The 22,712-nt window shown below is 39.0% G+C and overlaps 1 protein-coding gene across 1 annotated transcript in view; it reads right to left on the bottom strand.

Annotated features, from left to right (window-relative positions):
- ARHGEF28 (Rho guanine nucleotide exchange factor 28) overlaps positions 1-15,708 on the bottom strand; it is a 257,148-nt gene extending 241,440 nt beyond the window's left edge. The window contains exon 1 of the mRNA XM_064376046.1: positions 15,665-15,708. Within this exon, the coding sequence (XP_064232116.1) occupies positions 15,665-15,697 (33 nt within the window). The 5' untranslated portion in view covers positions 15,698-15,708. The remainder of the gene's footprint in view (positions 1-15,664) is intronic.
- Positions 15,709-22,712: the final 7,004 nt, after the last annotated feature.

The raw sequence follows: 22,712 nt of genomic DNA, 5'->3' as shown, positions 1-22,712 counted from the left end.
AAAGAAAACACTGTACTGCTACAAACAGGATTTTATGTATAGGTAACTTTTCTAAAATACCTTTATTAATGAATTCTTAATGAAGAATTCAGTAAAAATGTAAAGAACCATAAAAGTCACAATTCAAAATAAAAATAGAGTACTGCATTATTATGAAAGCTAATCTTGGACTTCCCACTGAAAAAGTCATTTAACTCATTTTGTTCCACGAGCCCTTGGGATATTCTTATATTCCAACTCATGGGAAGTGTTTTGTTTCTTACCAAAATATGCGCTATTCCTTTCACACAACATTTTATGGTGACTTTATTTTTTCAAACCTCTTAGGGATGAATTTAATTTTTAAACTATACATTGTAATTATATATATTTATAGGGGACATTTTGATATTTTGATATGTACTTATTGTACAATGATCCAATCAAGGCAGTTCATGTGTTCAATCACCTCTTGCATTTATCATATCTTTGGGTAAGAACATTCAGAAGCTTCTCCTCTAGCTCTTTTGTAATATACAATACTTCACTGTTAACCATAGTCGTCCTGCTGTGCAATACAACACCTGAACTTATTCCTCCTCTACAATTGTAACTTTGTACCCACTGACCAACCTCTCCCCATCCTCTCCCCTCCCCTTGTGATGACTTTAAATGGAAAAATCTGTGATTCTTGATGGACTCACAAATTTTTTTTATTGTTCTTCTCTTTATTTAAAAAAAGATTATACAATTTGGGCTCATAGTAAAAAATTCAAACAGTAGACCAGTGCGTATGTAGAAGGCATTCCTCACTCCCACTCCAGGAGTTTGGATATCATTCTAGAAGTGTTCTGTCAATTCATAAGTATTTTTCATTTAAAAAACACACACATGGGATTCCATATTCTTCTATAACTTGTGTTTTTAAAAAACTACCATATATCATAGATATCTTTCCACTTCAGCACATTCGGACCTCCATCATTCTTTTCAAAGACCGGATAATTGATTTAACCAACTGTCTAAAGATGGACATTGTGATTGATCCCAGTATTTTATGTTTAACTTTCTTTACATATTGGAACATTGAATGGGAGTGGGTGAGTTCTAAGAAACATTCTCTCGTAAGAGTTTACATTTTTCATTGACTAGAAGTTATCAAAATAGATTCTACTGATGAGAATAGACTTTTGAAAGCAGTATGGTCAGGTTGGCAGGTGAGACTTACAAATTTTTTAAATCTAATTTATGAGTGGTCAGGTACATTTAAATAGATTAATGCTTTAATGATCCAACTTTATTAGATAATCTGCTGAAAATGAATACTCCAGTAATCACTTTACTTTTTCTGTAGATTCTTGGGTCTATTCTCAAAGGGATACAAGAAGCTATGTTTCCTCTTTCCGCACAGTCACTTTGAGTAACTACAGCCATATTCTAAATAATAGTTATGTCAGATGCTTAAATATATTGTTTCAGTAACCTAGATTTTCAAATTCCCTCCCATGAGCACATCTACTGCTCAGCACTTTCCACACCCAGATCACCCACAAAGAGAGCCCTCCCGTAATGTTACTCCACAACCTGGTAATTTTTAATTCCATGGTGGCACAAAAGTCTTTGACAACTTTATAAAAGGCAGCCTTAAGTCTTTGACATTGGTCTATACCTGCAACTCTTTCTAAATTGTTTAGAGTTTTCCCCTAAATCAATCTCTCTCTCCTCTCCCCGCCAACCCCAGGATTCCCCTTATTATTGATCTGCACAAAAGAAGGCAGGCCTGAGGACAAGTCCCTGGGGAAATAGGGAATCTTGCTAGCCATGCACCCTCAAAGGATCCCCACATCAGGGCCACCTTCCATGAGCATAACCTCATTGTTATTCAGAAACTGCCCTCCCCACCTTGACACACACACACACACACACACACATACACACACACACCCCTCTAGGGAAGAAATTAGGGCTACCTTTTCTGCCCCTAATAATTCCACCATCTGTAAGCAAAGCTTGATGTTATTCTCAAAACTCAAAAGAAAAGTGTTTGTAAAATTAAGTGTAAGTACATGGAGAACACATGGAACATCACACAATGTGGTGATGTGGGTAGAGGCCAAAGACATGGGTTCCAATGCCAGCATTGCCCTCACCAGACATGTGATGGCTCCAACCTCCTCTCCCAGGCTCACAGCAACTCTCCCCTCCAGTCAGCCAATGCCAACCAGTGCATGAGCCCTCTCTCAGACCACGCCCTCTCCTTGGACCACCCTTCACCTGACTGTGACCTGGCTAATTCCAGTCTCCATTGTGAACCCAGCTCCTACCCAGGCTCTGCAGTCCATTTGCCTCTCCTGTGGTTTCGGAAGCATTCTCAGCATGTTCTTATCCAACCATTTCTCACAATTATCACATATAATCACTTTCTGTAATGATGTGATTGCCTACTCAGTAGTGAATTCTCAAGGGCAGGGCAGCCTGTTTCCTCAGCCTTTGGAAAAAAGCCAGAAACCAAAGGCAGATTTTTCCCTAAAGCTTCAAGGCTCCCGGAGACCTCTTCCAACGCTTTGGGATGACCCTAAGCAACATGGTCATACAGTCAGTGCCTTCTAATCCTCCATAGCAAGATACTGTTCAAAATGGGATGGAATTTGCCCTGTACAAAGCTGGGGTGGTCACCAGATCACCATCAGAGGAAAGCAACAATAACAACATAGAATATCACGAGATTAGCTTGTAATTTGTTGTTTATCCAAAGTGTTCTGGGTGAATGATGTTACAGAAAAATTAAATAAAAGTGTTCTATGCAGGGGTAGGGGGTGGGGTATTTTAACCACAGTTTGTTAAGCTGCCTTTCTCTTTCCATTCAATTTCCCCTCAGAAACACTCCCCTTCCTGTTGGGTGGCACTGGAACGTCTGAGGGCATTTTCAGGATCCAGATAAGAGGAATTTGAATTGGAAATGTGATGTTTATGGAATTTGCCAGCTTTTTAAAATGTGTTATTTATCATTATAAATGAATTTCACTTTCAATCTAATTTTGTTTTTATAATGATATTCCTCTTCTGAAAGGGAATCCTTGCAATGGCATAATCTTCAGGCCTCACAAAACCTGCATCTGCCCCTGCCTGTATTTCACTTAGTACTTGAAACTTAAAATCTGTTGTGTGAATTAATGCATGCATGAATGCACACAGGGCAAGTCACTTAACATCACCAAGTTCATCTCCACTGCTAAACAATGTGTGGCTCTAATGAAATAGCGAATGTGTGAAAACATTTTGTAGGGCACTACGAGATGCTCTCATCAAGTAAGGTAGTAACTTCATGGTTGCTATGGCTTGAATGTCCCTCCCAGAAACTCATGTTGAAATTTAATCCCCAGTGTGGTAGTACTGAGAGGTAGGTCCTTTAAGAGGTAATTGGATCATGAGGACAGAGACCTCATGAATGGGTTAATCTGTGCATGGATTAATGGGTTACTAATTAATGGGTTATTAATTAACCCATGGATTAATGGATTAGTCCATGCATAGATTGGGAGAGGGACTGGTGGCTCTATAAAAAGAAGGAGAGAGACCTGTGAGCACACTCAGCCCCTCAGATTTGAGGCCCTCTGCCTTCTCAGGACCCTTCAGAGAGTTCCTACCAGCAAGGCGGCTCTCACTACATATGCCCCCTTAACTTGGACTTCCCAGATTCTAGTTCTATAAGATATAAATTTTGTTTCTTATAAATTACTCAGTTTCAGGTATTCTGTTATAAGTAATGGAAAACAGACTAACACAATTTTTTTTCAAAGATGCAGATTATAGTAACTATAAGTGCTGGGAGATACTAATAAGGAATGCTAAAGAAGGGGGTTAAAAAAAAAGAGTTCACATGACATGGCTCACAGATAATCTTTTCTGAGTTAGGGGATTCTTCAGGAACTTTCTGTCTTTTCATTCCCTATAGCTTTAACACAACTTCCTATTAAGTTGCAGTTCTCAGCCAGGAATTGTCTACCTCAAAAAGACTTCCTTAATTTTTATTGCATAATGTTTATATATTCCATATAGTACCTTAAAAATGTTAAGTTTCAAACTCTGAGACACGTTCCCCAAATCTCCAAATTTACTACCATTATGATGCCAGCCCCCTCTTGCTGGACCTTCTATCTCTTCGTACAGCTGGAATACAAACACTTAAATGACAGTCCCAGTCCCAAAATAGTGATGGTCACATACCTGCTGAGAAAACTCACAGTACAGAAATAAGCAAACAACAAAATTAAAGAGTGCTCCAGGAGGAGCCTCAACCACTGTTTATTGAATGGCACTAAATTAGAACTGTATATTAACTCAACAAATATTTATTATGTAATACATGCCAGGCACTATACTAGTGATGGAAAATCAGTGGACGAAAACAATTGTCCACTAGAAGATTATGCCATTGGAAGGATTTCCTTTCAGCAAAGGAATAAAATTATAAAAACAAAAGTAGATTGAAAGCAAATATTCATTTACAATGATAAATTACAAATTTTAATTGAATGTTTGAGTCTCTGCTGTATCAGTGCTTACAATAGAAGGGACACTAAACAAAACAGTAACAACCACCACTCTCTCTCAAAATAGAAAATGCCTAGAGGACCATACTAAGGATGTGACATTTGAGCTGAAATCTGCAAAGTGAGTAAGAATTTAATTATACAAAGGGGAAGGGAGCAAGAGTGTGCCAGGTGAAGGAAACAGCACATACACACACAGGTCCTGGGGCAGGAAGAAGCATGGCATTCACGAAGAACTGAGAGCAGGAGGGTATGGCTGGAGCTTATGGTGTAAAGGGTTTCTGCCATCCTACATGTGACCCCAAATCATCTTTAATTATCAACCACTTTTGTTGATGGTACCTTCTCCCTAATGACCACAGCCATTGCCTGGAATGCTCCTATAAAGGGTCTGGGAGCAAGCTTGCCTCCCCTCAATAATCCTCCAGAAACTCAATCTGCAAACATTTACTGAAAGCCTACAGTGCATTGGGCACTGCACAAGGTACTGAAATGTCATGAAGGGTAATAATAATCTGCGTTCAGGAGACGATGTAGAGTCAAATGCATAGCTGTCTGAGGTCATAACCAACATAGACTATTACATCCCATTCCTACCTTAGGGGCATTCCTGGATATGGAACAAAAACACCTTGGGCAATGTTCTAGAAATAAGAGAATGAGGAAAGCCCACTAGGGTCGAGAGATTGGAACTCGCCTGATTAGAACAGCTAAATGATATGGCTGCAAGTTGAGAGATGAATGCAGGGAAATAATATTTGAAAGGCATAAAAAAGTCTTCACCAATTCTGAGAAAATGGCAACTCTGAAGAGGCCAGGGGCGATAATCCAAAGGTGAATTAGCACAACAGCTGAGGAGAGAGAGGGGACAGCCATGGCCATCAGCAGGTCTTAATGACTGACCATCGACAGAGGACGAAGGATGGAGAAATTAGGAAAACTCAAAGCGGGACACCTGGGAGAGTGGTGGGATGGTAACAGAAATCAGCAAGTTGGAAAGAGGAGTTGCTTAGGGGAAAACTTGAAAAACTTTTACAAAACATAACAGTCTGAATTTAAAGTCAAATCCTGACTAATTGAGTGATAATAGCAAACAGGCCAGCTGGAAATGGAAGATGAGGCCTGGGCAGAGGTCAGGACGAGAGGGCCCGCACGTGGGAGTCTTCCAGTAGGAGCGGTGGTCTAAATAACAAGAATTCATGAGCTCAAGAGAAAGAGAAGGGAAAGCAGTGGGCCCTGGGGAAAACCCACACAACAGAGGAGAAGAAAGCACAATAGGCAAAAAGAGAACTTGAAAAAGAACCAGCAGGGTTCACGAACACCAAAAGTACACTTTTTAAACATAAATCAAATCACGCAACTCCTCCACTGACCTACGGGCATGACGTGGCCCCTCCCACCTCTCTGACCTGTCTCCTCTTCTCTCCCCTCCCTCACAACGCAAGGGCCACACTGGCCTTTTGTTGTCTGTCAAATACAAAAAGTTCATTTCCACTCCAGGGCCTTTGTGCTTTCTGGTCCCTCTACTAGACTGCTCTCCAGGAGGTCCCAGAGAGGCTAATAATACACACACACCATTCTCTGCCATGCCATAGCCTTGTATTGCCCTAACCCGTACCACCATCTGAAATTGTTGTTTTTTGTTTGTTTACCTAATACTGTCTGTCTCTCACTCCCGTGTGCATTCTGGGAGAAAACAGAGACTTGAGACCTTGTTTCTCACTCTCTGCCCTTACGGTGTGTGGAACTAAATGGGGCCTTGAGAAAATAAACACCTTAGACGAAGCAAGAGCAAACTAACTTGGTGACTTTCATAAGATCCGTTTCAATAAAAATAACAGTATCAAGATATGGAGAGGAAAAGAAGGCCAGAGCTAGAAACACTTATTTAAAACATGCACACCCTCCTCAGGTGTAAAGGGGAGGAACTTGATAAGGTAGGACAGCTACAGTCACACCTTCTATAAGGGCTGCCTTTCTAGAATATGTAAATAAAACACTTTACCTGGATCCCACGTTATTTCTTCTACTGAGGCTTCTCCCAGAGAAAACTCCGACCCATTTCCATCATGCCTAAAATCTTTGCTTAGAAGGTAAAACATTTTAAAAACTCAAATAGAACAAAAATATCAGTTACTTCAAGTTCTTTATTAAAAATACAAGCTGCACATTACTCAAATTGTGGGAGCTGTCACTGAAATATAGGAAGTGAGGCAGCATCAGAATTTAAGAACACTTGGCACTTATTTACCCACGGACCTCAACCCACACCCACAAAGAAATTTCTTCAAAGTTGGGCGCTGGGCTGACTCTTCCTGTGGTCCTCTGTAGTTGTGTATTCACCTTTGGGCCTTTCCCCAGAAGCCTATCATCTCAGTTGTGACAGTAGGAGGGGTCACCATAAAGTGGTGTTGCATTGAGAGAAAAGGAAACTCTTTCTTTCAAAATGTGAAATGGGATGAAGCTAATGGAGGATTTGTAAAATGTTTCTAAGTCAAAGGTTTTGCTAAAGTCTAAGAAGTGGCTTTTCCCCTCTGCTCCTGCCAGAACTAACAAGCAATCTCCTGAAGCAGCTAAGGAGCTTCAGACTTCCCAGGAATTGATATCTCGTGGCTGCTGGCCAGCCTGGGTAAAACAGTTACCATGGTCCTCTTTGCTCTATGGCTAGAACATGCTGCTTTGGAATTTGTTTGCACCCTCAGGAGGAAAACAGGAGAAAAAGCAAAGAGAGAAAAGCAAGGCCATCCAGAAAGGGCAGGAAAAGGTCAAGTTAAGTTAGTAGAAAACAAAAGCCACCAAAGAGAACCAACTTCAGGGAGCACAGATTAACCAACGATGGCAGAAACCCCCAGCAGGTGGCAATTCGCTGAGATGCACGTGCAGCTGTGTTTTAAGTTAAGACACAAGTAATGTTCATGTAATTTGCTAAAAAAAAATTTGCACAAAGTAAACACATAATCTAGAAGTTGAATTCAAGCAAAAGGCCCACCTGATTCCATTGGCTAAGCCAGACTAAGCTTTACTAACCTATTTTAAAAGATACCCTTACCTACCACCCTCTGACACCTGAGCTAATGAAATTTCTATTATTTTGAGCTGTGGAGGAGCTGAATGGAGCAAATGACTGTCAATTAATAGGTCTGGCTTCTTGTGAGCAAATGAGCTTTAGAAGGTCAGAGCTTGTCTAGACATAGTTACCAGCAGCATCCTCTAGTGAGATAAAAGAAAAGAGAGACGCTTTAATTTAAGGTCCAGGAAGGAGCACCATTCTTCATGTCAGAAAGCTCAAAGGCAGCTGCAGGACAGGAAAGGATAAAACGGTGCCCTTGAGTACTTGGTCAATGAGGAAGTGGAGATGTGACAGAGCAGTGGGGGAGGTCATTATCAGTGAAGGTGGGAAAACCCCAGGCTTATTGTAGGATCTGCCACTAACAAACTTTCTAAGCAAAAAAAAATCGATTTTTTCATGACTTCTAATAGAGCATTTAAAAATCCAGAGCGTCAAACCAGCCAAGTTAACTTAGTCGAGCCAGTCAATCTCCCTCTTGGAGACTATTCTCATCAGCAAAGTGAGGGTGCCCAGGCAAAGGTCCCCAAGATGCCCTCACAGACTAATATTTTGAGTTGATGGGCATGAGGCTAGTCATACATAGGTGGCTCACAGGGGGATGCAGAGCCACCAAGAGAGAAGGGCAGTGTCTGGAGGACAGGATTTCCTTCCACAGGAACCAAAAGCCACAGGGAATTTGCAGGAATCCGGAAAAATGCGTCTGCTAGGTGACCCCAGAACAAAGCCACCAAGTCACTCACCACCTCAATAGGAAGCTGCTTCCCTGGGCTGGAGAAGAGTCCATCCAGATAACTTGGGCCCTGTCCTCTGGCCCTCCCTCCAGAAGGCTGGGACCAAGGGGAGTATGCCTTGAATACCAAGTATTCAAGGAAGCTATACCAAGATCCAGAAATTAGAAAAGGCTGAATAGGAGAGAGTTTAGCCTCATTACCTCTAGACATCAGATTACACCTTCAACACACACAATGAGCCCAGCAGCAACCAACGTACTTGGGACCAAACATAGGAGGAGGCAGTGACTCAGAATAAAAGAGTAACATAAACATAAAATGCTAAGGGAATAAGGAAGCATCTCAGATCCAGCTGGCAACAAGCTACTGAAAAAAAAAACTCCACTGCCCAAATGGTTATACAATTTGCAGGCTCCAGAGAAAAAAGTGATTACACTCTTCTCAGTCAGTTGCTATGATTAACACGTCTGCGAAGCATGTCAGAAGGGTGGAGGAGATCAAGAGCCCACACACACAGTCTCACACATGCACCCTCTGCAGATGTTAAAAAATCTCCATGGCTTAGATGCTCATATTAGTCAGACTTTGAGAAATGGCAGAAATGAAGAACCATGGCAAAAAAGGAGGATTAAAGCAAGCAAGGAGATTTCTTTCTTCTAACCCTTCACCAACTTAATCAACATACCAAATTTAACATCCTACCTTTCTTTGCACAATAAAAATGAGAATGTAATCCCCAATTACACAATTATCAGTCATTAAAGCTAAAGAAATAGACATTAAATATTTCTGAAAGTTGCTGAATAAAATTTCAACTATGAGATCTTATTTGCAAAGCAATCCACTAAAACTTAAAATATGTATGCCCTTCATCCAGCAATTCCAATCCTAGGAATCTATCCCATAGAGATGAAAGTATCAACATATAAGGACATATGGGCAGGTTGCCTGGTGAATAATTGTTCATGGCTGCCAAAATCTGAAATAAAATGAATGTCCATCAACAAGGAATGAGCTTGTCCCATACTGATTCATTAACTAGAGTGAATTTGAGCTATGTCTATGGCTTGCTTATAGGAGTTTCTACAAAGTATCACTGAGTTGGAAAAGATACAGAAGTCCACATAATATGATCCTTCTAGTAAAGCTTGTATATGTATATATGAATACAGAAAAACATGAAAATGTTTGCACTAAGTCCATGGTTCTCAAACTTTGGCACACAGCAAAATCGCTTGAAAGTTTCATTAAAACACAGATTGCTGGGCCCCACCCAGAGTCTCTGATTCAGTAGGTCCAGGGTGAGGTCTGAGAATCTGCATTTCTAGCAAGTTCCTAGCGAGGCTGATGCTGTTGAGACCCCCTGCAGGAGGTGACTCTAAGGGTTAGCTCAGAGTAAAGGAAGGGGAAGTATAAAATGGGGATGAGGGGAAATGGGGTCCTAGCCATTATAATAAAAACAGCATTTCCATAGTATTCCTTATGGTATATCGTGTGTGTGTGTGTGTGTGTGTGTGTGTGTGTGTGTTTACATTTGCCAAACAAATTTTAGTATTTACGAAAATGCTAATAAAGTTATCTCAAAAGAAGAATTTCTTTTGAGAAATTTATTTTAAGAAATTTGAGGGATTACGGCCATGGGCACAGTGGCTCATGCCTGTAATCCCAGCACTTTAGGAGTGCAGGGTAGGAGGATCACTTGAGCCCAGAAGTTTGGGACCAGCCTACGCAACATGGCAAGACCCCATCTCTACAAAAAATACAAAAATTAGCCCAGTGTGGTGGTGAGTGCCTCTAGTCCCGGCTACTCTGGGGCCTAAGACAGGAGGATTGCTTGAACCCGAGAGGTGGAGGCTGTAGTGAGCCAAGATTACACTGCACTCCCCAGCCTCGGTGACACAGTGAGACCTTGTCTCAAAAACAAAAGAAAAACAAAACAAAACAAAACAGAAAAAAGGTAGAATTTCAAATGATTTTCACTTTCTTTTTAATTTTACTTACCATATTCTTTATAATAAGTATTATTTAATCATTTTAAATAAAGCCATTTTAGTTGAGGAAAAATGGAAAAATCTGTGGAATTAACAATTTATCAAACAAGATTTTTTCTGTTTTATTAACAGCACTAAACTGACATTTCAGAAAGATTAGCATTAATTATACTGTACAAACAGTTTTTGTTTATGTTGAGGTAGGGTATTGCTCTGTCACCCAGGCTGCAGTGCAGTGGTGTGGTCATAGCTCACTACAGCCCTGAACTCCTTGGCTCAAGCGATCCTCCCACCTCAGCCTCCCAAGTAGCTGGGACTACAGGCTTGAGCTAATTTTTTACACACCTGGCTAATTTTATTTTATTTATTTATTTTTTTTGGTAAAGACAAGTCTCACTATGTTGACCAGGCTGATCTCGGGAGGACCAAGCGGCCTTTCAAAGTGCTGAAATTACAGGTGTATGCCACCAAACCCAGCCAAGTATACTTTATACAAAAATAAAATATAATTAATGTAAAAAAAAAAAGCTCTCAGATAAATAAGTAGAACATGTATTTGTTTTATAGCTCTCCTTGATTTACAAAAATTTAGAGAAAACTCACTATAAAAAGTAATCAGAAAGCATTCATTAGCAAAAACACAAATAGGCTTATAAATGCAAAATGTCTTCCTCTCTCAAAGTTTAATTAAGTGCCCAGTAAGCAAATCTCTCCTCTTTTTTTTTTTTTTTTTTTGAGGCAGAGTCTTGCTTTGTAGCCAGGCGCCAGGCTGGAGTGCAGTGGCGCAATCTCGGCTCACTGCAACCTCTGCCTCCCAGGTTCAAGCAATTCTGCCTCAGCCTCCCAAGTAGCTGGGACTACAGGCGCATGCCCCCACGCCCAGCTAATTTTTGTATTTTTAGTAGAGACGGGGTTTCACCGTGTTGGCCAGGATGGTCTCAATCTCTTAACCTCGTGATCCGCCCATCTTTGCCTCCCAAAGTGCTGGGATTACAGGCGTGAGCCACCTCGCCTGGCCCAAAATCTCTCCTCTTAAGCTGTCCTTGCTTCGTTTCCTATCTCTTTCTACATACAAACTAGGAAAAAGAAGACTAAGAGCAATAATCTAAAAAGAAAATAATCTACTTTCTCATGGCAACATGAAATTAAAACATAAAGTAATTAATTAATTAATTAAAACAAAATTAAAATATCTTTATAATTTCCAGTACATAACTTTTAAGCTCCCAAGTGGCGTCAACTGAAGAGTTTTAAGCCAGAAAAATAAACACCTTAGGTTGGTTACATTGATTCTAATTTACATTTTTCCAGGCCTTTGCACTTCTCATTAGCTTCACCACAACTCTTTTTCTAGCTTAAAACACACCTCCTAATACTATTGTACCATTCAATCTAAAAATTAGCCTAGACTTCAAACCAGACTGTAGGCCTCTGGCATTTTTTTTCTCCTGGAAATAAACAGATTAGTCTTCCAGTGCAGCTCCTTCAGCTTCCTTCCAAGCACGAATGCAGGAAGTTGCTCAGAGACTCAGAATTGGATTTGCAATGCTCATATCCCTAAGTTCTGCAAATTGATATTATAAAGCTCTTGGCTGCCAGTCTCACCAACTCTTGCTTTTTTTCTGATCTTATTACAGTACAGGGTTTCTCTTTTTCTGCAACTGCAACTCAGGGGACTGCCATGGTTTCTTTTAAAAATTAGACTAAAGCTGGCCATGGTGGCACGTGCCTGTAGTCCCAGCTACTGGGCAGGAGGCTTGCTAGGGTCCAGGTGGTCGAGGGTGCAGTGAGCTAAGATCATGCCACTGCACTCCAGCCTGGGCAATGGTGAGGCCCCATCTCAAAATAAATTTTTAAAAAATAATAAAATAAAATTTTGACTGACTCTGTGGCTGAGTTCAGGAACATTCTTATATCTCCAAGAAGAAGATAGTCTCCTTCCTAAAAATGAGCAAACAGAAATGAGCCAAAAAAATTCTACAGCACAAGAGACAGAGCCAAAGACTCCACCTCCTTCTGAAACAGATTCCTGGAAAGTAGAGAAAAAAAAATTAATTCTTGCTTTGGGCTCATAATAAAAAATTATCTCTATAAAACTATGTGGGCATAACAAGGCCAAGATTTGACAATGCTACATAAAAACTAAAAGTGATAGAATCTAAAATTGTGCTGGCAAGCAAGAAAAAAAACAACTTGACACTACTAAAAACTTAACTGGAAACAAAGATAAAAACATTCTTCCAGAACGCAACCCTCCTCTCTCCCCAAAAAGAAAATCCAATCCAATCCTTAGGTATTAGTTATTCTAGAAGGGGAAAACAATAGTGGAAGAAACAATCTTGAAAAGAAAAATCAAAAGTGTTCATCAATCCAAGCAAAATGCATGAGGAATTTTAAAAAATATTTACATCCATAGATTTTTGTATAGGTATAAAGATATCTATCATCTTCAGGAAAGATTCTCTATAGTGACCTGACAGAGTCAAAGAAGCATTTTAGCCATAAAAATGTTATAAGAATTCCATCAAAACAGCTTATAAGCAAAGGAATAAAAAAATCACCTATAAGACACATCTGAATGAGGTGCCCTTTTTTTGAGAGGTGGGTGGAAATTGGGAAATAATTTCAATCAATTTTTCTTCCTGATTATTGTTCCACTTATGTAATCTAATTGTCCTTGAGGTAACTCTTATTTACATATTTTTAAAAGTCTGTTGTAATGAGATTTTTCTAGGGCATTAGCATACAATTATGCATAATGTTATTTTATAATTTTAATACAGCCTCCCAATAGGTAATGGACTCTTCACAATTTCCCGTGGAGAGGGTATCTTTATTATACAATTGACAGAGGTATTTTAATTTGTTTTTCCAAAAGAAAGTCAAAATAACTAAGTAGAATTACTAGAAGTGCATATATAAAGTCACCAAGCCAATAAATCACGGTCAAATGAGAAAACAGAGTATCATCTAAATAAATGTCAAAAGGACCCTTGATAAAATTCAACACAGATATAGATAAAACTCTGGAAAAATCTGTATCAAAATGTCAACAGAGTTTAGCATTCATCATGGGATTAAATATGAGGTTTTAATGTTTTCTTTTTGCTGTGTCTCTTTCTAATGTTTTACAATAAATATATATAAATAAGAAAAACTATTAAGGCTTTATAAACCAAAATATAGTAAACTAAGAGAAACTAGAAGTGAATATTTATCAAACCTCTGAAGATAGAAGAGCAGAGAGCAGGTTCTTCCCCAAGATACAGAAGCAAATTGTAGGACAGTTTTGTGTCTGCTCTGTCTGCATGGCATTACTCATTTGGTGGATGCTGGTTTAAGACTTATTTTCATTATAACATATCTCTACTTATTTCTTGCTGGATAAGACCAAGTGGCTAGATTGGCTTACGTCAGTTGCAATAATATTGACCAAAAATGTTAAATTAAATCAAAAAATGTTATATACTCTACCGTATATAGTAAGAGTCAGTTATGTTAAGTATATTTCATATATTTTATCTAAGATACCATTTTTATCATATACATTTAATATTCCACTAGAAAAGAAAAAATACCAATTAGGATGTAATGTTTAATTACCTAGATTTTTATGTTTATCAAAAGACCTTTTCCAAATTAATCTATATATAGATTTTTATCATGTAACATGCTGTTATTTCCATGTCTTTCTGGTTAGGTAGTAATTTTGCCTTATAATGCTAGATCATAGTGAAGTCATTTTGAAAGCAATTAACTTATGTAGTACCAGCAAGATATATAAATATACTGAAGTGACAACAATATGAACCCTGTGACCAAGGTCACACACATGCAGGTAATGACATCTGCCAGGAAGCACAGCGAATGTAAGAGCATCTCAATTTTAGAGATGTTAAAATGAGAAAAAAAATTTACACCTTAAAATTAATAAAATATATTAATATTTTAATACAACAACATTATCCATGGAGGTGAGATTATGACTTATTTTCTTAACACTCTTCTGTACTTTTTATTTTACTCGAATCACCATTTTTTTAATAACTAGAAAAACTTGTTTTTGTTTTCATTTGGTTCATTTAAATCTCTTCTCTCCTTAGGCAATGTGTATTGTGTTTTTCCCCAAGACTGGTCACAATCTAGTAAGTCTATGTTCAAAATAGCTACATGAGGAGGTTGGTCAGCTACAGGGCTTCTATCCTGATTAGGCTTGTGGATTTGTCTGTCTGTTTTGAGGTAGGGGAGGAGGGTGGAATGAGTAAGGAATAGGAAGGCACACGCAGAAAAAAACGACAGTAAGATTTGGGAGTACTTTACAATTTAGCCTCAGACTAGTCTTTTTTTTTACCTTTAATTATGGCTGGGCCAAGCCCAACTGTCTACAGACACATTTTATGGCCTGCAAATCACAACCTAGAGAGAGTACTAGAGATCACTGGGTAGCCCAAGGGCAGCTTTTCTATTATTCTGGAATGAATTTGGTTTATGACTCTGTCTTCCTCCAGAGAAGTATGTGTTGTGTGTGGAAGGGAGTGAGGGTGAGTGAGTAGGCACCGGGCTGGGTACTGAAGTGTGGAAAGTGGATGAATCTATTCTCATCAATTGAGGATTCTGATTAAATTTGCTCCAATTCCTTGAAATTCTGCTCTAAACCCCAGTTCCCTCACACATCCACGCCCACCTGCCCAGGCCACCCCACACCAACACAGTTCCTTTCCAAGGAAGGAAGTTTTGCCTGAAATCAGAAGGAAGGAGGAGACATGAGGCCATCTGCCATTTTCTGTGTGGAAACGATCTGTTCACTTTCCTGTTACCCCCAGGAGTTATTCTCAAAAATGGCATCCTCCTGGACCCAGACGGCACATCTAACTATGAATCTCACTGGGCATTCCTGTCTCCCAATACCCCCAACTCCCACTTCTGTTTATGTCCAGCATTTTTTGTTTGAAATCCTATTTCATACTTTCAGCTGACACAATTATCACGAAAACTTTCCCCAAAAAAGACACACACAGAAAATCTTGACTATTACCAGGATACTATCATAAAATAATATGTTCACACACCACTCACATGAGTGAACTGAGTGTTTCTGAATCCAGAAATTACACAGTTAAAAAAAATACTGAGGGAAATAAAAAATCCAGTCTTGAAAACAGGAGCCAACCAGTTTTAAAAAGCTCCATGCAAACACTTGAACTAGACAGTAACACTCAGTGTGTTGTTTTTAAAAAGCCTTAACTCAATAGAAAGAAAAATATTTCTCCCACTTCAGTCACATGGTTTGGAGTTAAGAAAGGGCCCCTTGGACCTGAAGCCCAGTGCTTAGCAACTTACGTAAAGAGGTGCTTCGCTGCAGCTCAACTCCATGGCTTTCGCATCTGCAATGAAAATAATAAACAAGAGCAGTTATTGCGGGAAGCCCTGTGGAACCAACCAGCAGAGCTCTCTGTGTCCTGCCCTGCAGTTATCAACATTGTGGAGGGAGGAGCAAGCTCATTCGTTAGGAATACTGCAGAGACAAAACATAAAAGAATAAAGGACTAAGATGTTATCTAAATAAAATATCCTCCCCTAGAACACAATATGATGGCCCCTCAAAAAATTACATGTAGAATTACCCTATAACTTAGCAATTCTACTTCCAGGTATATACTCAAAGAGATATTTTTATACCTGTGTTCACAGCAGCATTATTCACAATAGCCAAAGATAGAAAAACCCAAATGTCCATTGACAGATGGATGGATAATCAAAATGTGGTATACACATGCAATGGAATATTATCCTGCCTTGAAAAGAAACAAAATTCTGGTACATGCAATAACATGAATGAGCCAATCACAAAAGGACAAACACTGTATGATTCTACTTATATGAGGTTAAAACTCATAGAAAAAGAAAGTAGACGAGAGATTACCAGAAGCCGGGGGTTAAGGAGAATGGAGAGTTATTATTTAATGGCTATAGAGTTTCAGTTTAGGAAGATAAAGAAGTTCTGGAGATGGATGGTGGGGGTGATGCTTGCACAATGTGAATGTACTTAGTTCCACTGAGTTGTACCTGAAAAATGGCTCAAATGGTAAACCTTATATATATTATCGAAATAAAAAATCATAGTAATTATAGTACACACAGTGTCTATGAGGCAAAATAAAAATAATTTGAATTTGAAAAAATATATATCCCACCACCTTAATTATTTTATATTAGTTTCCACACATAAAGAAACTCTGTGACCCCAGACACTATCCCACAGACTGCTCCTAAAATAAAAATATTTCAGAAAGCCAAGAAAGGTCAACATACGCATGTTGAAAGTTTCACCTGTGTTCATTGCTTGGCTCACAGGCAATTCTAAAGTCAGAGTCCACTTTTGGCCAGGTGAGGCAGAAGAGCACAGTGACAAGATAGTTCTATTGCCTCTCCTACAAGACGGCCAGAGAGTTCAGCTGCACGATCGCATGGGTAGGATGCAGCCCACTGTCAAGTTAACCAACCTGCCAGGTGTGTGCACCTGGATCTGCCTCTGGGTGTGCCCACCCCTTTAAAAATAGCACAGATGGATGGATAAACAAAATGTGGTGAATACATACAGTGGAATGTTATTCAGCCTTAAAAAGATACACAATTCCAACAAATGCTACAACTGGACAAGCCTTGACAACATTACCCTAAGTGAAATAAGCCAGACAGAAAGGACAAATACTATATGATGCCAGTTATATGAGGTACCTAAAGTAATTAAACATGAGTTTGACGTAAGAAGCCGAAAAAAAATGATTGGTGATTGCCAGGGGTGGGGCACAGAGGAGTTACTCTTTATAGGATATGAACTTTCAGTTCTGCATAGATGGCAGTATTCTGGAGGTGGACGAAGGTGATGGTTTCATGGCAATGCGAATATGCTTAACACAACACTACTGGCCTGTGTTAAAAATGGTTAAGATGGTAAATTTTATGTTGTCTATTTTGCCACAATTAAAAATTAAAAAAAAAAATAGCACTTCGAAACTTGTTTTCTACTTAGGAAAAAAAAAGAACAGCATCACTCACTGAACACCAACTGTGGTCAGGTATTCCACAAAGATAATAAAGACATGCATTCTGGGTCCACCAGAAAGTGTTCCAACCCTCAAAGGATTCCAAGTTGAGCAAAAAAGAATGAAAGATTGGGAGAAAGGGAGGAGCAGGCTGCATGAGAATTCTAAATGGGGCAGACAGGGAGACTCACTGGTCCCCACGCCCTTGTCTCCCTCCTGCTGCACACTTGAGGCCTGAGTTCTACTCCTTAAGCCAAGCCTGGCTCTGCAACCTCCGCCTTGTGGGTTCAGGTGATTCTTCTGCCTTAGCCTCCTGAGTGGCTGGCATTACAGTCATGTGCCACCATGCCCAGCCTCAGCCTTGCTGCAGTATTTTAAGGATTTCTCTTAAGAATGGATTGTGGAGCTGGGCATGGTGGCTCACACCTATAATCCCAGCACTTTGGGAGGCTGAGGCGGGTGAATCACCTGAGGTTAGGAGTTTAAGACCAGCCTGACCAACATGGTGAAACTCTATCTCTACTAAAATACAAAAATTAGCTGGGCATGGTGACGAGCACCTGTAATCACAGCTACTTCAGAGGCTGAGGCAGGAGAATCGCTTGAACCCAGGAGGAAGTAGTTGCAATGAGCCAAGATTGAGCCATTGCACACCAGCCTGGGCAATAAGAGCAAAACTCTGTCTGAAACAAAGAAAAAAAAAAAGGAATTGTGACATTTTATACAGTAATCCCGAGAGGATACACTTGACAAGAAAGAGTATTTTCTGAAACATCCCATTTTTAGTTTTTTTTTTATAAAACCATTTAAATTAAGTTTTACTAATATTTCATATACATACTGGTGATAGCACCCTCCTAGGTCCTCAGTCATGTTTCATGAGACATCTTGAGAGATAACAGAGGGTCCTACAAAGCAGAGGGTTTGATAGCAGGGCCCTTCTTAGCCCTCACTTTTATTTAAAATATCATGTCCTGTGGCAGTTTATGTGGACCCACTTAAATGAGTTTATAGAGATTCTCCTGCTTAACCACATGGTTAAGACGACAGGTGTGCTAAGTTGTATTTTTTTTTTTTTCTGTAGAGCCAGGGTCTCACTACATTGTTCAGGCTGGCCTCAAGTGATCCTCCTGCCTTGGCCTACCATAGTGCTGGGATTACAGGAAATAATCATCCATTTTTTTTTTTAAGACAGAGTCTCACTCTGTTGTCCAGGCTAGAGTGCCATGGCATGATCTCGGCTCACTGCAACCTCTGCCTCCCAGGTTCAAACAATTCTTGTACCTCAGCCTTGTGAATAGCTGGCACTACAGGCATGCACCAACTGCCCAGCTAATTTTTGTATTTTTAGTAGAGACAAGGTTTCACCATGTTTAGCCAGGAGGGTCTCCAACTCCTGACTTCAAGTGATCCTCCTGCTTCAGCCTCCCAAAGTTCTGGGATTACAGGTGTGAGCCACCATGCCCAGCCTATAATCATCCATTTTTAATGAAACTAACTTTGCAAACCAGAATCTGAGAAAGAAACTTCAAATTAAAGATAATACTAACAAGAATATGAAAACACTGAGACTCCGATTCCGAATATAAATTCTTCACCAGCCACCCATAAATAAAAATAATGACCAAACCAAGAACATTAACAAGTTGATCCCTCCAAAATTCTAAATTATCAAGAAGGCATTTTAAAAATGAATTTATATCCACTAGCATATACTATGATCCTCCCCTTAAATGTCTGCTGCACTTTAAGATATTCCAGTCCTTCACAAAATTTCCTTATTTGATGATAAAATTAGAAGAACCTTAGGTATTTTTGTACATAATCCCAGTACTTTGGGATTTCCACTTAATAGCCAAAAAAAAAAAAAAAAAAAAAAAGCATTACTATAGGAAATGTGGTGGCTAAAAAAATAGCTAAAATAATACAGAGAAATAAAGCATTCCTTGGCCAGTCTTGGTGGCTCATGCCTGCAATCCCATCACTTTGGGAGGCCAAGGTGGGTGGATCACTTGAGCCCAGGAGTTTGAGACCAGCCTGGGCAACATGGCGAAACTCTGTCACTAAAGAAAAAAAAAAAGATAAAATGCATTCCTTATGAGTAAAACTGTTAAAGACTGTTGAATATTTTAAGAAACAAGTTTATTAGAACAAATTCGATTATGCAAGAAGTTTGCTGTACACTTAGTAAAAAGTACAGATGTTTTTCACAACTCAACTTGTGGCATTTGCTAGATTTTATAGGATAATAAAATATACTAAAATTTTTTTTTATGTTTTATTTCAAAAGATTTATTTGGAGAAACAGGTGGTGTCTGGTTACATAGATAAGTTCTTCAGCGGTGATTTCTAAGATTTTGGTGCACCTATCACCTGAGCAGTATATACAGTACCCAATTTGTAGTGTTTTATCCCTCACTCTTCTCCCATCCAAAATCCATCATTTTAAGTGAGAATATGGAGACACATTCTGAAGAGTAAATTACTTTCCTTTTGTGACAGAGTGTCACTCTTGCCCAGGCTGGGATGCAGTGGCTCAATCTCGGCTCACTGCAAGCTCCACCTCCTGGGTTCAAGTGATTCTCCTGCCTCAGCCTCCCAAGTAGCTGGGACTACAGGCACCCGCCACCATACCCAGCTAATTTTTATATTATTAGTAGAGATGGGGTTTCACCATGTTGGCCAGGCTGGTCTTGAACTCCTTACCTCAGGTGATCCACCTACCTCAGCCTCCCAAAGTGCTGGGATTAGAGGTATGAGCCATGGCACCCCGCCATGAATTCCTTTTTTAATAAAAAATAGTGTTCTATCGAAAACTGTTCAAGTATAACCACTGGTAAGGCAGCTGCTCTTATAAGAAGTTTAAAAAACACCACACACAATATTCATTCATTTTGTCATTCACGAGCAAGGTACTGCTTGAATGCAATGAAGAACTTGAAGCCAAAAGCACAAAATGTTCTATGGAACATTATTCAATCAACATGGTTAATTTTGTGGAAATAAGTACTTCAATGTAGTTAAATATCTGCAATTTATTTAATGAGATAGGAAGTAACCATAAAAATCTATACTATGTTGAGATGTGCTGGTTATATTGTGGCAAAGTACTTTAAAAAGTTGTCAAACTTAAACATGTGCTAGATGATTTTCTCTTACAAAAATAGAAGTGTTATAAACCTACTGGTTTTTCAAACAATTAGCCTGTTCTTTCAAGAAAAACAAGTGATACTTTCTTTTTCTTTTTCTCTTATTGACCTGCCACTTCAAAAAAAAAAAAAGGTGATATTTTAATAAGTGAAAGAGAAAATGTATTTCAAAAGAAACAGAGATGGGATTTCACCATGTTGGCTAGGCTGGTCTTGAACCCCTGACCTCAGGTGATCTGCCCGCCTTGGCCTCCCAAAATGTTGGGATTACAGGGGTAAGCCATTGCATCCAGCCAGTAAGAACATTTTTAAAGCGTATCTGTCCATGTTTCCATTGATTTTGTTGCAAAAAATCATTTAAAGTTTGCTACCTACAAAAACCCTCACATGGCATCCTGTAAATTTTTGGAGAAAGATATTTCTAACTTATTTTTTTAATCTTCCAAAGGGAACATGTCATGGAGTTTGAGGTCAGCATGAGCAACATAGCAAAACCCTATCTCTACAAAAATAATCTTGAAATTAGCCTGGCATGGTGGTGCATGCCTGTAGTCCTAGCTACTCAGGAGGCTGAGGTAGGAGGATCTCCCAAACCCAGGAGTGGTAGGCTGTAGTGAGGTATGATTGTGCCACTGCAACACTGCCCTACAGTCTATGCAACAGAGGAAGACCCTGTCCCTACTCAAAATATACACATACATTGTTACACTAATATGATTTATAAATGATGATAAATAAAAACATTAAAAGGATATATGCTAACCACCCCCCACCACTTTTTTTTAACTTGATAAGGGTACATTTTGAAGTTCTGCCCCTAAAAACTGAGACTTTTTCCTCAGGTGTCAGGCTGTAAGTATTTTTCCCAGTAGTTTTCCTTCAGGCTTCAGAGGATTAAGTATGGCCTGTGGCACATGGCAAGCTCATGGGATCCCATGCAGTTGTGTATTTACACAGTGAGAAGGCAGGCTACAGTGAACTACAGTGCAAAATCCAGCATCACACAGCTTCACAAAGGACCCAGATGCCAACGCTTTGCACTTTTCCATCAGGAAGAAACCAGATGCATCAAAGGCCTCCCTCAAATTTGGATTATACTATGATCTCAGCAAAAGGTGAAATGTCAAGGGCTAGACAATGTTATTTACATTTCACTTTCTATCCAATAACTTGTATTTCATTGTTCATTACTCTACCATTTGCCATTTTTCAGTACAGAAATTTAAAAACCATTTGAATAGCAATTAATTTCATTTTTCAGAGCAACTACTTTTCACACCTTGAAAAAAAGATAAAGTCCCCACAGTTCTCAATCTCAGCCCTAATCCTTCTAAGAGCCCTATAGAATTTCCCAGATTAATTGTAGAAAAAATCTGGAGCAAATATATACTCAATAAAACCATGAAACTTCAAACTGAAATATATTTTACAGTGTTATATTCTCATTTGGATTTTCCCCAAATTAATTCCTCTTTCACAGTAGAGCACTGAATTCTGTGCTCACTTGCAGAGCCACGCGGCTAACCCATGCTATGCCTCCTTTCACACCAAGAGTGATAATAAAACAAATTTGTATTTGTTAGGCAAGTTACAACCGCTTAAGTCCTTGATATGGTGTCGCTTTTCACTATATAAATGCCACCCTCTATATTTCATTTTATCTTCGAAAGTTTGAGTTCTCCATCTGCAATTTCCAAGTTTTTCATACTTAACTACATAAAAATTGTACTGCATTTTCCAAAAATGTTTCTTGGGACATAAAAAACCAAAGTGTTTCCAAACTTCTGTGGGCAGACAGCAGGGAATGATGTGGGGCCTGAGTACACAGCCAGATTTCTAAGTTTGTTCCCCAGAAGGGGGAAACTCTTATAAAAAGAACATCAAGATACAATATTTTAGACTTACAAAAAATACATAATAGCCAAATATCTTTTATTGCTTGTTGACACTAAAGAAAAGTATTAGACCATTTTAAACAGGCTAAAAATGTTTTTAATAAAAGAGGAAAGTAAATATAACATTTAACTTACACAGAAAAATATCAGTTCTTGACTTTATGAAATTCTAAATTTCTCATGTTTTTGCATCTAAGTAAAATATTCTAAGACAGAATGAGTATAAAACCTATGACCTTAATTTTGTCTTTGAATATACCAATAAACATTGGTTTGTATGTCTTTTACAAAACTAATT

Source organism: Aotus nancymaae, unplaced genomic scaffold, assembly GCF_030222135.1.
Source record: "Aotus nancymaae isolate 86718 unplaced genomic scaffold, 86718_ANA_hifiasm-v0.15.2.pri h1tg000014l, whole genome shotgun sequence".
Lineage (NCBI taxonomy): Eukaryota > Metazoa > Chordata > Mammalia > Primates > Aotidae > Aotus > Aotus nancymaae.
The sequence above is the reverse complement of the archived record's forward strand: the minus strand, read 5'-3'. Positions and strand labels throughout refer to the sequence as shown.